This window comes from Rhododendron vialii, chromosome 10a, assembly GCF_030253575.1.
Source record: "Rhododendron vialii isolate Sample 1 chromosome 10a, ASM3025357v1".
In the NCBI taxonomy this organism is placed as follows: domain Eukaryota; kingdom Viridiplantae; phylum Streptophyta; class Magnoliopsida; order Ericales; family Ericaceae; genus Rhododendron; species Rhododendron vialii.
In genome coordinates this window covers 4949860-4965383 of record NC_080566.1, presented here as the reverse complement: position 1 = coordinate 4965383, position 15524 = coordinate 4949860, and the positions used below count along the sequence as shown (strand labels likewise).

Genomic DNA, 15524 nt, shown 5'->3' with positions numbered 1-15524 from the left:
AAATGGCAGATTGGCAGAACCGAAAGAGAAACACTTGAGGAGATTGGTATAATTCTGGAGAATTTGTACAAGGCATGTTAAATACAATTACAAAACTTGTAAGGCTACTGATTACAAGTACATGTAGCCATTACTTAAGATGGGAAAATGTTTGCAATCGAAGTCTTCCGATGTAAGTAACACCTATAACACCTTCTTCGCTTGGTGATGCTTGTTTAATAAATTAGGTTGGTCCCGGGTATGAGGTCCTTTTCCACCAAAAACCACCATTAGTCATTCCGAGTTGAATTTTCCATGAGATGATACACCATGTTTGTTTATTACCACTCCTTTGTGATGCTCGCTACGTTAGAGCTGCTTTTCTGAAATAATCTTCCCTCCCCAACTCCTCCATTCACATAGAAACCCTAAACAGACATCCAGGCAGCCTGTTGCAAACAAACAAAAGTTTGCCGAGCAAAAAAAACAAAACAAAAAGTTATGGGTTTAACAGCAGGGACGCAATATGGAAATCCTGGCAAATAGGTGAAGGGAATATTTCCATTTGTAATCGAACGACTTATTTACTTGAAATGGACAGGCCCTCTAGGAAAATCAATATGCAGCATCTCTAATTCAGAACAAGAATTATGCCACATGATGCCAGAACAGGATCATTAAAACATCTTACACTCAATTCTAAAGATCAATTGGGTTCAATGGTCTCCAATCTTATCATCCCATGTAATTTTTGAAAACAGAGACCTGTTATTTTTTGATCACACGAAATCTGGAAATTTGTTCACGTGAGCAGTGAGATGAAGACAAACCTGTTGATCTTTTCTCAGACATGGTTCATTCCATGGATTCTGGTCACTGATTCGCATAACACTGGTGTTCATTGTCCCCCGTATTTTGTTCCAACTTCCATTAGAGTTGGTCATAGTAAGATTACCTGAAGAGAGAGAAGTGGAAAAAACAGGTTGGCCATTACCCAAGCTGGTGAGCAAACAGTTTTAAGTACCTCTCTGGGATAAGAAAACCACCTTTTGCGTAATGGGACAGGTCTTTCGGTAAAGATTTGAAGCATCAATGCCCTTGTTTTACCATCAGGTTTAAGACTGATCCTACGCATTCTTGCGTATAATTTCTTTGCTAAATTACTCTTGCCTCTTAAACACATTCCTTGAATGGCAGCATTATAGAGAGATGCATCTGGTGTACCCTGCTGCAGAAAAACAGTAAAGAGTAAGCTGTTAAAAGCTGGAATGAAAATAAATCATGAATCATGAAAACGTCTAATACTCTAATCGTGCAAGAAAATTCCATCTCAAAAGGAGTGGGTACTCATACATTGATTAAGTATCTCGACATTGGACTCCTAAGCACCACACAAGAAAATGCCCTGACCTACTTCACAAACTCATAAAGGTAGTTTTCTTTTCTCCAAAGTCCAATGGTGGATTAAAAAGCGAGAATATTAGCAGAAGATGAGATTGGAAAGCAAACAAGATCCCATGACACAAGAAATAAACATGGAAAAAATATTTGACTGTAAATTTCAGGCATTCAAGAATTTTGCATTTACTCTAACAGAACCTTATTTATATCTGAATATCTCTAACACAGTATAAACAAGTTGGGGGTTTCATCTCAAGTGCCAAGATTACAAACTTCATTTTACCTGAGTGTGCAAGTCTTTCGTATACATGGATAAACATTAAACAGAAGTGAACGTAAATATGACGTAAGACAAAGAGTTGAATAAATTTAAATGGGCTGCATTAGAAATGCAACTTACGTTTAGCATTTGCTCCACTTCATACCAAAGTGAACCCCAGATACAAACTCTAATTAAAGCCAATAGAGTGAATGTGTCTGAAGCACACTTTCGGTCCAACATGTGCTCATACACTTCCAAGGCAACATTTGGCTTCCTTGCCACCTCACAAGCTCCAATAACAAGATTATACGAGGGAGTTGAAACAGGAAGTCCAGAAGCTTCCATTTGCCATAGTAGCTGCAAAGCTCTATCCCACCAACCAAGCCTTTGGCACGACATCAAACAGGTATTGTATATATGCAAATCTAACTGAGGCATTTTCTCCTTTTGTATGCTCTCAAATAAATGAAGAGCATCAGCATGTCGATTTGCCCTATACAAGGCACCAATCAGGGCATTCCATGTGTACGAATCCGGAGAATGACCAAAAGATTTCAACAAGCTGTAAATTCTAAATGCTAGCTTCACTTTCCCGTCCTTTCCGAATGCGTTAATCAGTGCATTGCATGTGACCAGATTAGGCTTCAAACCCCTCTTCAACATATTTTCAAACACATTAAGAGCCAAATCCCACTTCCCCTCCTTACCACAAGCTCCAATAATAGCTTGCATCTCATCAGTAGCAGGATTCAACCTATCTTGAAGCATCTCATGGTAGGCATCAATAGCTAGTTCATTCTGACCACAACGCACAAATATAGAAACTAATAGGGAATAAGTGACTGCTGTTCCAGCGAGGCCATTTTCCTTCATACTTCTCCAAATTCTGAGTGTCTCAACCCAATCGTTCCCTTTGCCACATAATGATATCATTGTGTTATAAACAACTGTGTCAAAGACTTTTTTACAATTACCATTTCTTCCTAATTCCTCAAAAATGTCCAAAGCTGCGTCACAGCCTTGAGCATTTCCAATTGCTTTAAGTACCAAGCTACAAGTATGGCCAGTGATATTGTCACTTGCTTTCATCGCTTTAAAAATGCTTAGAGCATCATCCAACATTTTGTTCCTCAAGAGGCACAAGATAAGAGAATTACATGCATGTAAAGTCGGTTTAAGACCTGAATACTCCATGGACCAATACAACTCCATTGCACTTCTACTCTTATTCGTTCTGCTAAGGTTCAAAATTCTTTCTGATAACCTCTCTTCATTTCTTTCCTCAAGAAAATGAACCCTATGCCTATTATCGTTTCTAGTTCCCGCCCTTTCTGAAATTGTCGAAGACCGATTAGCACCGCCGGTTTCAGAATCCGAGTCCAGTTGAATCGATGAACTACCCCAAGGAGGTGGTTTCAGTTTCAGTAGGTTCAAATCAGTTTCTTCCTTCTCTCTTCTACTCAATATATTTTCTTCTTCACAAGCTAACCCATATTCGACAATAGCAACCTTTCGCTGGAATGCGAAAGAACTATCACACACATGTGATGATTTTATGTCTTTACGCCATCGATAAGGCAAGGTCATCATCTTCAGGCCATAGCTTTTGGCACGCCTTCTGTTTGATTTTGTGTCTGAACTAAGGTATATACAACAAGAAAAATAAGGATAATGGGTTCTATATTCATGGATACCTGGGCTACATGAGTGATATGAGCAGCTATACCCATGGGATGTAGTGGTGATTGCTAATAAATTGCTCAGTATTTCTACCATATTTTCGACACCGAAAAGGATAAAGAAACAAACTTGATATTTTCTTCACTTGATTATAGACAGTGGGAATAAGGGTAGGGCTGAGAGTTCATGAAACCAATTTCAGGAGATACTAATTCAACCTCTCCCAGATTGTTTATACAAACTTTTACCTGGAAAAGGCCCGACTTCATGATTGAGTCCATGGGAACGAAGCAAACCCACCTAGGATATGGAAGGAACGGGTATCCGTTGGCACCACCCAGAGAACTGAGAGAGAGAGAGAGAGAGAGAGAGAGAGAGTTGTTTGATAGTGTTGCTAATGTGAGAATTTTGAAGAAATACGGTGTGTGTATCGGCACTTCCCTGGATAATGACCAACTACGCTTAGCACCCTTGTACTTTCACTGGCATTTTACTTTGACCTACTCCTTTTACCTTATGCCCTATTTTGTTAGTCCTTTTTCAATGTTGGTGCATTTTTTAAATTGTTTATATCTTTTAATTAATATTTATAATCTCAAAAAAAAATTATACTATAGAACTTATCAAGAATTATCAAATAAGATTTATATTGCATATTTTTTTAGATCCATAATAAAATATATAAGCAACTGAAAATCGACACGAACATAAAAATGAACAAACAAATTAGGACCAAGGGAGTTTATGTCACACTTCAATTCATTTATTGTTCATGATGGCGCTGCTCACAAAAGTTGGCATAAGTGCCTCAACATTGTTGATAACAATAATTGAAAAGAAAGAATTGAATTCCCATTCTGGTAAAAATACAAGAAACCACAATGGGATTGTGGTCACTATATATGATTTTTAATGGGCTTAAATACTTAAATGGTCCTTACAAAATAGAGTTGGTTTCATTTTTGTCCTTATAAAAAAATTTGTGTCAATTTCGTCTTTTCAGTTTGTGACTCAGTTCAATATCACCCTTGCCGTTAACCAATGGATGGAATTCACCCTTGCCGTCCTTCCAGTTTGTTACCCAAGTTTTTAATGCAAATGGTTTAAGGTTTTCCGCCCAAAAGATGTTGTTTACTTCAGGAACATCATTAGTTTATATAGTTCTAATTTGTATCATTAGTTTATATACTAATTTTTTCAGTGGGGGACAAATTTAAAATGTGTGTGGTTTTTTATACCTTTCACCTACCTTTTTCTCTATTAAAAAATGCCTGTTTTGTATGCATTTGTGGTCCCTTCTTTGTACACATTTGGGTTCAATTCGAAAAGGCCCAACGGTCAATGCACATGGCCTTTGGCCATGTACCGTGGTTTTTTAGCCCTTTAAGGCTGTTTAGGCCTTCGGAAGCTCAAATTTGTTGTTTAAGGAAATATTTGACTTGATAATAATAACTTGGGCAAGAAAAATCCAAAGTAAGTCGTTATTTTGGGAAAAGTCTTACAATTTTCTCTATTTTCTAGTTTTGCTATTATTCTGAATTTTTTCATTTTTGATAATTCCGTTATTAATTGATTCGGTGTCCGTTTTGAGGCCAATCAATTAGAGTTAGGGTTTTTCTAGCCTTCGGGGCAAGATAGTGATTGATTATTATTGAATGAAAAGAGTCTAGTGAGCGCTTTCTCTAAACCTATATCGTTTGTGATTTTTTTTGTCGCACGTTCATAATGTAATTGAATGGCAGATTGATCTTGTGCGTCTTTTTTTGGTAGAAAACAATGTTGGTAATATTGGGGGAAGAGACGTGGGCCAGGTAGGTACCAAATAAGGCTTCCGTTATCCAAGTAGGCGAATTCCGTCCACTGGTTGACGAAAGGGGTGATATTGAACTGAGTCACAAACTAGAAGGACGAAATCGAAACAAAAAATTTTATAAGGACGAAAATGAAACCGACTCTATTTTGTAAGGATCATTTAAGTATTTAAGCCTTTTTAATGAGAAGTCTCACATCTCACTTCTCAGCCACATAAAGACCACATAATCAACCAAAACAATTATTCGTTTCTATTTTTAATCTACGCTCTGCTCTCTAATCTATTTATGAGAATTTTAGTAGTTTGAGATACTTTTGACAAATATTTTCATGCACACTCATGCTACTGCTCACGTACGCACACGCGCATTATGTGTTCCAGACCAAGTCACACTATTTGTGTGGGCATGCGCGAGCAGGAGCACGAACGTGATAGCGTTCTTGAAAAATATTTTAAACTACTAAATTTTTTTTTTTTTGATGTGAGTAAACTAACTGCTAAAATTTGCGATAGGGAAGACTGAGAGCGCGAGTGCAGAACTAATATTGATAGCGGGAGCGGGAGCGGAGGCAATTCTCCAGGATTTTGTGACCTAGGATGGGAGAATAACATCGTAATTTGACTCTCCGAGTGTAAAGGGTTACTGTAACAATTGAAAGTATAAGGGCTAAAGTGGAATTCCAGCAATATAGACTATAGAGTGCAGGTAAACCCAAAATAAAAAGGGAAGAGGGTTTTCTTCCGGGTTTTAACAATCGTGGGGAAGAAGACTCAGATGGGTATGTTTTTCGGTCGGTTCCTGTAAATGGGCGCTCTTGAGTATCCACTCAAAGTCGTGAAAATTCTATTTTACTTGCACATGTTTTTTCAAATATCTATGAAAAATGTGCTGATACTTTGATACTGGAGCAGATGAAGAAGGAAAGAGAGGGAAGGAGGGGGCAGTATTGGAAGGGGTTGCATCCATTGCATTGTTGCCATGTGGGTCCATCTCTGGACACTTCATTCAACTTCCCCATTCTGTCTGCTATGGCCTCCATGGCACTGGTAAATCTTTCTGTCTTTGTGTACATATGCATTTTATGTATATATGCATTGTTTATTTGCTACGAAGTAACAATACAAGGTCATGAATTTGTTTTGTTTTCCGTTCACTTGGTTTTGTTTCTTGTTATCTTCCATCTGTACCGTAGTCGCATCGCATATATCAAATTACCGGTGGCAGTGGTTATATGGTCTCTAGACTCTCTATAGAACTAGGGGCATTAAATGAACCAAAATATTCGAGCTTAATTTGTATTTGGCTAGTTGAAAGCTGGTGCAAATGCACTCTACTCTCGTCTCATAAGATATACATACTAGGTACCAGGCCACCATGTGACATGAGGATCTGTGGTTGATGCCAATCAATCAAATGGAACAACTTTGTAACTGTATGAAAGTTTGTTACAAGAAAAACTAAGTTCAACACACTTTTGAAGCTAAGTTGTTAATCAAGCTTGAAAAATTAATTACTTTGACTTGATAAGCATATAAGGTAACCAAGCTTGGACCAGATAATGTTTTTAAACCAAACAACCCATTTCTCAGCTCGACTCTATGCTGCTCCTTTTCCCTCGATATTCAGAATCAGTGACTATTTGGGTCTCTATGAAGCTTATAAATGCTTGGTTGTATTCATCAAATATTAGTTGCAGAGTCTGCTGTAACTATAAATTGTCATACGTTTTTACCGGGAATAGAATTAGTAGTCTCACACACAAGTTACTAAAACGTTATGAAGATCTGCATTTCATGGGAAGTTCTATTAGTTTGTTTTTGAAGATTCACCATTCGAGGGAAGTTCTTGTAGCTTACAGCCTTGCATTCTTTTCCCACCCAAAGATCTTAGCTACTGGATATTTTTGCTATTGGGGTCCTTTTAATCCTGGCTACAGCCTACGAGATAGTGGGTTCCCTTCCTATTACTGTGCCAGTATTTGACTTGATCTTGAGCCATTGTTATCCCCCTGAAATAGTTAAATGGTTTTCCCTTGACATATGTTTCTTATTTCTTTGAAAAGAGTTGGCATGTGAAAGGGAATGCAGCAGAGGTGAGGATTACCGCTTGATCAAGCTCACAATCACGGACTATGCCGTATGAGCTGTTCACCCTTCCTCCCTTGATTGTGATTTCCTCTTCGCTGACTTATTTACACCACAAATATTTGGTGCCATTGACTTTTCCTTTCTTTCATTGTTTCTTTTCTTTCTTTTTCTTTTTCTTTTGATATGACGAGCATAGAGTAAAGAAGAACGTGATGTGGTGGTGGAGTGTAGAGGACATGATGCTGCTCGGTTTTGTAATGTTGATCATGCTCATGGGTAAGCTAATATGTTAGCTACTATTGCTCTACACACAGTGTCCGAGGAAAAATGTAATAGCCGATTTTCAAGTGTCTTGTGTTCTCTATGCTGATATCCTTTATCTTAGCTGTGTTAAAATTTTCAGTAGCCTATTTACTTTGGACTATTCTTCAGAGTTTGTTAGTAGATTAATCAAGCTTTAATTGTGTGCATATTTTTTTTCTTTTCCGAAAGGGTGATAATAATGTTCATAAAACCACACCACATGTAGTAGATATTAAAATTGATGTGAACATGTATTTTATAAGCATATAATACTCATACCTTTGAAAAAAGAACAACTCTAGCAGGATCTCTTTCCTTTTCAAGTTCTCTCGGCCTATCTTGTACCTATTGTCTATGTTCTCTATCCTCAATCCGGTCTATCTCTATCGGCTAATGCCCATTCTTGGTATGGAATCATGAATAATCATTTGTTCAGTTGGTAGGAACAAGTTTTACCCAGAATTCCCATTGATTATTGTATAACTATTCCGGCTATTCTTGATTGGCATTCCATGAGATAGCTCACTGAAGCCTTTTTCTTGCTATTCCACCGGGATGGAAGGAAGCTTTCACAGATCCTCACAAGAAATTCCTGGCCCTCTTTTCCTTCTTCTTTTTCAGCTCCTTCTCCGAAGGTTTGATCATGCCTTTTGTCCTCAACCACCAGTCCCAACACAATATTATTCTTATCTTTTGTCTTTTCATTTCAAATATGCAAAAGCTCCTCGATCGACAGCTAACGATTTCCATCTTTGTCTCTCATTCTAGACAGTTCACAGAAAGTTGCTTCATCATCAAATTCCTTAATTCATTCTGCCCGTATCCAGGTGGGAGAAGGATGTTGTTGGTATGGTTGAACAGGAGCATGGGAAATGCAAGATTTTAGTTTCTTTTGAATGTGAGACTCTGAAAGCTGAGAAAGAAGCAGAGGAACATATAATGAAGTTCATGCCCAAATTAGCTGGGATGGATGCCGTTGGTAAGCATTCGAGTTCGTTTTTCGTCCCTTCCATTTTTCGTCGTGCCTTCTTATACTAGTTACAGTTATTTTGGATAAGAAACTGTTGGACCATAGAAACTGATGGATTTCCTCTGTTGCACTAACCGATGAGAATCATAATTTCGTTTCCAGAGGATATTGGCTTTACATAAATCCAAGTGGGAAAGACACATTGTAAACGCTGATAGGGCAACTGTTTTCTAGAAGCAATGAGAATAAGAATTCTGTCGTCTTAATTTTCACAAATTAACTCGAGAATTCATTTCTGTTTTGTCATATGTGTGTTAATTTGAAACAAATAAGGGAAGCGTGATTTTGTTTGCAACGGGAAGCAAAGGCAATTCCTTCGGAGCTTATATATGCTATTACAGCGCATAATACATGGTTCTTTACTCATTTTGGAAAGCAATTCCTTCGGAGCCACCCTTCGTTGAGTTGAATGATTGCTAAAATGTAGTCACTACCTTAGCATTCTGGTCCTCTTTGGGTGTATGATTTAGAGCTATATTGTCGAATTCCTAATAAGAAGTTTGAACATGCAGTTAATGTAGGCCAGATGAGAATTGAAGGGCTGGAATTCGAAGTAGGTGTAGGAAATGAGTGCGTCCACGAGAGTATGTAAGAATTCTCTCATGTTTGTTACGCTGGACAGTGCTTTGATGCCTCTACTGTTCAAATCCATTTTGCGCCTGAGTTGCTTGGTGTTTCTGATTTACATGCTCTTGTCCCCTAGGGAGTAATCAATCTTGACGTAAAAAGCTTCTGCATGGGTTTATCTGGTTGTGGTGTACATGCATTTCTCATCAGAATTTCATTTTGTTTTGGGATTGCCAGTTATTGCAGTTGTAATTTTTCAAGCACTCTGTATATTCTATTTCTCTGTTCACCAGAATTCCTCAAGTGCCACTTATCTTCATACTACTGCCAATTTTGGCTGCAAACCATCTTCCTTATTTTGTTTGTAGTTGTTATATATATGGAACTAATCGTGATCTAACTACCCCATGGCATCACCATTTTGCCCCGTCTGCAGTGCCCTTTTTCATCTCTTTCATTATCGTTTGCACCTTTTCTTTCTTTCTTTCTGGCACGGAGATCAACAGTTGCTATGAAAAAGTTATCGGATCTTTAGAACAGCTAGCTTTATGGTTGTGTTGCACATTACGCAAAGAGGAGATTGTAAGAATATTTTGTTGTGTCCCTATGGATTTTTTTTTCCGTCGGTAATTCTCTTCCCAAAGCCATGATCCAAGTACAGCATAAAACGTTCATGCAAAAACAGTGATGAGAGGAACAAGAACCATCTCATGCTCACTATCAACCAGTTCCAGAGGTAAGAACAGGAAAAAAAAAAGATACTAGTATTGAAACATCCAAATTCATCTTTAAATGTTCATGACGGAAAAGTAATATTGCGAGGTGCAAACTTCATAGAAGCCGAAATATGAAGAAATAGAAAATAAAAACACGGTAATCATTGGAATATCTCTTATAGTGATTCCAAAAGAGTTTCAATTTTAAATAAAGTTACATTCGCGACACTTATTCTTATCCTTTTCATCTTTCTCTGCATCTCAATGCAGGCACAAACTTTCAGATACCTTATGTGGTGGGGTGAAGTTCGATAAGAAATTCAAGTCACTTGGTAAATTAACTGATTTCTCACAAATAAGCAGTCGCTGTAAATTATTACAGACACGACTCCAACATTCAAATACAGTGCATAGTACCAATTTTTCCAAGTGAGGATGAGGGTAACAAATGGTTAGGCGCAGCTCCTTTAACATTGGGAAGCTGCAAATTTATACATAGCCTTGATGCCCTAAATCACAGTTGTTTTCAGATACACCAAAAAGCTGTGGAAGAATAACGGGTAATAAGTTCTGCTTACGGCCTGTCTGACTGATCCAGCATCGGATTAGGATTCTACATTTGCAGTGATCCAAAACCTGTTCAATAGAAGCAGATTATGGCTGCACGAATCATTGAAAAACGCCATATAAAAGGAGAACAGCGAAAGCAGAGAAGGGAGGTTTGGCCATTTGTTGAATTCAGTTTTATGCGTTTGCATTAGGAAGACGGTGCCCACCACATTAACCGAAACAAACACGCATGAATAAGTGGCAAGGCAACGTGAAAAAACCATTTGGGAAAATGACCTTCGACGAGGAGGTACTATCTGTCCACTATGGGTGCTGAATCTCAGAGCTAAAACAAGTCAAGCAGCCCAACCTCAACTCACAACAGCTTTGTGTTACTGACATCTATCTCTCTGAAGCTAATCGAACCTAGGTACCAGACAATCTGAGCTTCCTTGCTGTGATCTTCAGCAAGAGAAGGTTCACCTCGGGAAACCTTGACTTGGTAGTATACATGAACTTCTATACATCTCTGAGGGTAGATAGGAACAGGATATCAATACTTTTCATGTGGTCTCTAACTTCAAAGGATTCGTCAAATGGTCTGCAAGGTTTTACATTGTGTCATTATGTTCAAATGGGTAAATCAGTGCTAAGCCAACCTTCAAGCCAATGATATTTTGACATTCTATGCAAAATATATTGTAGTCTTGTTGGGCGTAATCAGGCAAAATTTTCAAGCTGAACCCAGCTTACAATGTTCCTACCCGAGCTCAAGCACGGGCAACTTACTTTATAACAAGCCCAATTGAAGCTCCAGCTTTCCTAATATTTCCAAGGTACTCTCCTGGGCCCTAACTAAGCAGAAAAATCTTAACTTATCAAGTGAAAAAACAACGGGAGAGCCAGTTCAGAACTAGGCCAACTGGTGAAGAAAACAAATAGGGAGATTCATTCCCAGGAAGAGGGAGTGGTCAGATAGATATCAAAGGGAATCTTCAAAGTAATCTTCAACTATGGAAGATGTGTTTTGAGCTGCTTGATAATTCCCTAGGAGTAAGATGCAGCAGTAGATAACACAATTTTAAAAATCTCCTCAAGATAACACAGTGCAATAACAATTTAAAAGGAAGAAACTATGACATGAAAAAATTACAGGAAAGTATTTGTGGAAGATGTACCTTGGTTCACTTCAAGTATCCTCCAACTCTGATGCCTCTGAATCAGATAACGGCAAGAGAGTGCAGATTCCAAGCACGTGCCCGTTAAGGCACACATAATACTCTACACAGTCTTCGTAAGAAACTAATCTGCAGCTAGCACTCTGTGGTACCATTTTTGCTTGCAGCATGCTCCACAGTTTCGCTTTACAATAGGGGCACACCTCTGATGGGTGAAGCTGGGCTCCCCTACTGATCAGCATCTTCCGAACTTTTGACATTGCAAATGACTTGAAAATCCCCCGGAAAAACCCCACATCTCCCTCTTCCCCTTGGTCAAGATGCTCACAAGGGTCTGAAACATAAAGAACATCACTTCTGCATTGCGGTAAAAGAAAGCTTTTCCCTGAAGTCCTAGAAAACCGGGTCCTATAAACAAAGTGGCCAGGGATATGGACATTATTGAACAAGCCACCCTTGGAAGATCCAGAACAGTAAATAAGCAGCTTCCCAAGTGCCCTCCAGTTCCCATCAACACTGTGGCTCCCACTAGATTGCAGATCAAGCATCATCTTAGGAGCTCTTACCCGACAAAACTCCTTCCACAGTGCTCTTTTAGCAACATCATCAAACCATTTGCATGCACAAGAGAAGGCGGCTATCAACTTTGGGTTCCAGTTTAAGTGCCGAAAAATTAGGAAGATCACATCCTCGTTTAGATGCCCATTCGTGCACGCACAGCTCGTTGAGTGTATGCAGCGATACTGCTTCGTTAAAATCATTGTCTCCACCTAGTAATGCCAAACCTCAAAGGAGTTAATGGTCAATATTCATCGCATTGTCCCCGCCAAATTTTCAATTGGGTGTGCTACAAACTAGGATCAATTATACAGTTCATCAACTTGACCTTACGAAGTCCTATATTTAAGACTCCAAGGTTAATAGTGGTAAAGGGTTGATTAGCAAACACCAATATAGTATAATCACCAGTTTAACATATAACAGTGGTTTCTCATGAAAGCCGCTGTTGCTTCACCAATATCAGAGCTGATCACCAGAGCAGACTGTTTAACCTCAACAAATCCAACGGGTATTCCAAAATGTTGCCGGCCAAGCATCAAATAGTACTATAATGCTAAAAAACTTCAATGGCTCATGACAGATTGGGAAGCACTTCCTGCAAAAGTCATGCTGAATTTCATCAAATGATCCATCTAAACTTTTCTTTGGCTTGGAAGCTCTTTCTTACCAGTCAAGTAGTACAAGAGCTGTATCTTATCTTATAGCCCAGTGCGGCGGGTCGACTTTTAAATTAAGTAGATAGAAGCCCTCCTTTATTTAAAATGACTAATGAATCTAGAAGACCCAAGCTTGTGAAGATAAGAATTAGATATCACATTTAGATCAAGTGGAGTGACTCATATCACTCAGAATTTGTGAGTGAATCACAGAATGAAGTATGAGCAACACACTTATTTTGGCACCAAATAGCAAATTAACAACTGACGGTTCCCTGAGAAGTACCTAACAATCTGAGAAACGTTTGCAACTTTGTTCCAAGCAAGGACCTTAAGGCTTAAGATAACAAATCAGTTAAAATGAAGTCCAACGAAATTGGTCAAAGGAAAGTTGACAACTTGACATCGATTCTTGAGGATGACCATATACCTTGGGCATGCATCTTACACTTGCTTAAGGATCAAAACTCGGACGTAATATAGGACATTGAAACAGATTGTTTGGCATGATCCCATCAGGTGGGCTGGGTGATAGTCAAACAGTTGACTCAAAAACTAGCTAAAAAATCCGTAAATTTTACAGTTCCAAATAAGCATGACCACTTTGCCCACATATGTTAAAATCGGAAACTACGCCCTTTACACATATATCAGAAGCTATAGCACAAGTAAAACAAAAAGCAAATCATACTCATCGCACCGCACCGCTTCCGGAATAGATCAAAATGGACACAATCACTTAGATCAGTTTAATATCAGTTCTCATCCACACAATAACAACAAACATTACCAATCGAGGGGGGTATTTTGGCGGGGTAGGACCGGAGACAGTCCTAACCTTTGACAATATATAGACAAAGTGGTTGCTCCCAAAAATTTTCATTCCCAACTATGTATGTGTGTGTGTATATATATATATCTTGTACATAGTATATCTCAAGTAACCACAACAGGTCTAAGATCCAGAAAAAACCTGGACTCCAAAAATGAAGTTTTCCCAGGAAAATAAGCATTGATTTGAACTTCATTAGAATTTTTCAAGACTTTGAATCAGATCAAAACCCACCAGACCAGCTTAAATTCAACAACACATCTAACATATTAGGGTTTTGCAGTGGACAAATCAGAAAGGATGAAACTAACTGCAATTAACCAAGAAACCTGCAAAAAATACCTGGAAAATCTCCCTATCCAACTGGGTTAATTTTGTCCAGGGAAAAAAAGATTATGGTGGCTGGGTTTTCCTGAGCGATTTGCAGAAATGGTAGTGGAAGAGAGGAGAAGGGTTTGGAATTCCCTATGCAATAGGAGAAGAAAACTATACTCCATATCATTTGCGGAAATTCTAGACTGACCGGACTGTGACAGTTGTGTGGAGACCCTAGAATTTCCCTATGAATGCTGGACGAATCAGTTAATGCCAGTTGGATTCTGACACCTCATCCATAACGTGGCAGTCGTGTGGAGAGTTCAGTGGGACCCACGTTGTCTTGTTTGGCTTTGGGTCAAGAGGCTGTCATTGGCTCCAAGTACGGTCAAAGTGATCAACCACGCAACTTGCGATCTTGTCGGGGCCCATGCTTTTTTATGAGAAAAAGGATTTTGCCAATCACTTGTTTGTTAACGTCACTTTTTTTTAAGTGTATTTTTGTACTAAAAATATATTTACAGGAGGGTGACGTTAACAAAAAATATATTACCACGCACAAAAAATATATTTGCAGAGGAGTGTCGTTAACAAAAAAATGAATGGCAAAATCAGCAGCCTTTTTTATTCTTTACATTTTGTGTGTGGTAATGTTGGTGTCCCATTCCGGCGTGGCCGAGCGTCTCGGGCTAATTCTTACGGTCATTCTCGTAATTGTTTTATACTCTTACGTGTGAGGTGATATGATCTCAAGAGTCGCTAACAAAGAAAATTGAATACCTTAGGAGTAGGGCTGCAAACAAGCCAAGCAGAGTCCTTAACAAGTCACTTTAATCGAGTTGATCCTCTCTTAATGAGCCGGACTTTTGTTGAACGAGCCGAGTCGTTTACTAAATGAACCGAAAACTTGAACTCGAGCTTGTCTCATTTACTAAACGAGTCGAGCTAAGCCGAATCGAGCAGCTCGCAAGCTCGGTTCATTTACATTCCTACTTAGGAAAGAGTATGTCCTTAAGCCCCAGGCCAAGATCACTTGGCTAATCATTCGGCTTGTTTTTTTTTCTTCCCCTAGGAATTTCAAAATTCTTTGATTAACTTTTTTGGTGCTTTTTATTTTTATTTTTATCACTTTGGTTGGAATTTCAAAACTTGGAATGTGCTAATTACTAGTATAAATTATCTAACTATTTAATAACGTGTAATAAGAAAACCATTTGATATGGTTGGAAGAAATCACCGTATACTATAAAACATTTGGAAGTGTATAAATCATTTTTCTTTGTTCTTTGGAGTGCCTCCATCATTCTTTGGAGTGTCAATATCATTTTTTGTATAGGAATGTCAAAATATGCATAAAAAATTCTGTAAGTGAAGTTTTCTTATTTTAATGGCAGCTCAATGATCTGTTTTTGGTAACACTTTCCCCCTAAAACAATTATGACAAATCATTAATGTACAACTAAAAATCAACTATATTCTTCTAGTATTATTAAAAATAATTCCTAGAGTATGTGCTTTGATTAGAAATAATGCTAGTGACAAACATACTTGCACCGCTCAATTTTTTAGCGTGTGTAACACCTTACACAAAAGG

The 15524-nt window shown here is 38.4% G+C and overlaps 3 protein-coding genes across 6 annotated transcripts; 1 reads left to right on the top strand and 2 right to left on the bottom strand.

Moving 5' to 3' along the window:
- Positions 1–10: 10 nt before the first annotated feature.
- LOC131302268 (pentatricopeptide repeat-containing protein At3g29290) lies at positions 11–3725 on the bottom strand. 2 transcript variants are annotated; one of them, XM_058328816.1, is made up of 4 exons: positions 1781–3725; positions 1026–1204; positions 810–934; positions 11–428 (listed from the first exon to the last, which is right to left on the bottom strand). In XM_058328816.1, the coding sequence occupies exons 1-3, from the start codon at positions 3416–3418 to the stop codon at positions 931–933; spliced, it is 1821 nt and encodes a 606-aa protein (XP_058184799.1). In that variant the 5' UTR covers positions 3419–3725; the 3' UTR covers positions 11–428; positions 810–930. The 2 variants fall into 2 exon arrangements, with proteins under 2 accessions (XP_058184799.1, XP_058184798.1); XM_058328815.1 differs by having other exon boundaries at positions 1026–1207; positions 1781–3724.
- Positions 3726–5886: 2161 nt separating this feature from the next.
- Positions 5887–9479, top strand: LOC131302310 (uncharacterized). Its single transcript, XM_058328872.1, has 6 exons — positions 5887–5914; positions 6048–6182; positions 7199–7272; positions 7420–7499; positions 8354–8505; positions 9069–9479. Exons 1-6 carry the CDS (start codon positions 5911–5913, stop codon positions 9146–9148), a joined length of 525 nt encoding a protein of 174 aa, XP_058184855.1. The 5' UTR covers positions 5887–5910; the 3' UTR covers positions 9149–9479.
- A 689-nt stretch (positions 9480–10168) lies between these two features.
- LOC131302306 (EID1-like F-box protein 2) lies at positions 10169–14140 on the bottom strand. 3 transcript variants are annotated; one of them, XM_058328867.1, is made up of 4 exons: positions 13958–14140; positions 12533–12722; positions 11567–12336; positions 10169–10475 (listed from the first exon to the last, which is right to left on the bottom strand). In XM_058328867.1, exon 3 carries the CDS (start codon positions 12325–12327, stop codon positions 11578–11580), a length of 750 nt encoding a protein of 249 aa, XP_058184850.1. In that variant the 5' UTR covers positions 12328–12336; positions 12533–12722; positions 13958–14140; the 3' UTR covers positions 10169–10475; positions 11567–11577. The 3 variants fall into 3 exon arrangements, with proteins under 3 accessions (XP_058184850.1, XP_058184851.1, XP_058184849.1); XM_058328868.1 differs by lacking the exon at positions 12533–12722 and having other exon boundaries at positions 13958–14139; XM_058328866.1 differs by lacking the exons at positions 10169–10475; positions 12533–12722; positions 13958–14140 and adding exons at positions 10502–10917; positions 13214–13937.
- Between the last annotated feature and the right edge of the window lie 1384 nt (positions 14141–15524).

Bases quoted from the DNA above. Each gene is read 5' to 3' on its own strand.
- LOC131302310 (XM_058328872.1), top strand. The intron at 6,183-7,198 runs GTAAATCTTTCT...TTCTTTGAAAAG, and splicing joins CTATGGCCTCCATGGCACTG to AGTTGGCATGTGAAAGGGAA. The intron at 7,500-8,353 runs GTAAGCTAATAT...GCCCGTATCCAG, and splicing joins AATGTTGATCATGCTCATGG to GTGGGAGAAGGATGTTGTTG.
- LOC131302268 (XM_058328815.1), bottom strand. From the start codon at position 3,418: ATGGTAGAAATACTGAGCAATTTATTAGCAATCACCACTACATCCCAT. The intron at 1,208-1,780 runs GTAAGTTGCATT...GTTTTTCTGCAG, and splicing joins AAGTGGAGCAAATGCTAAAC to CAGGGTACACCAGATGCATC.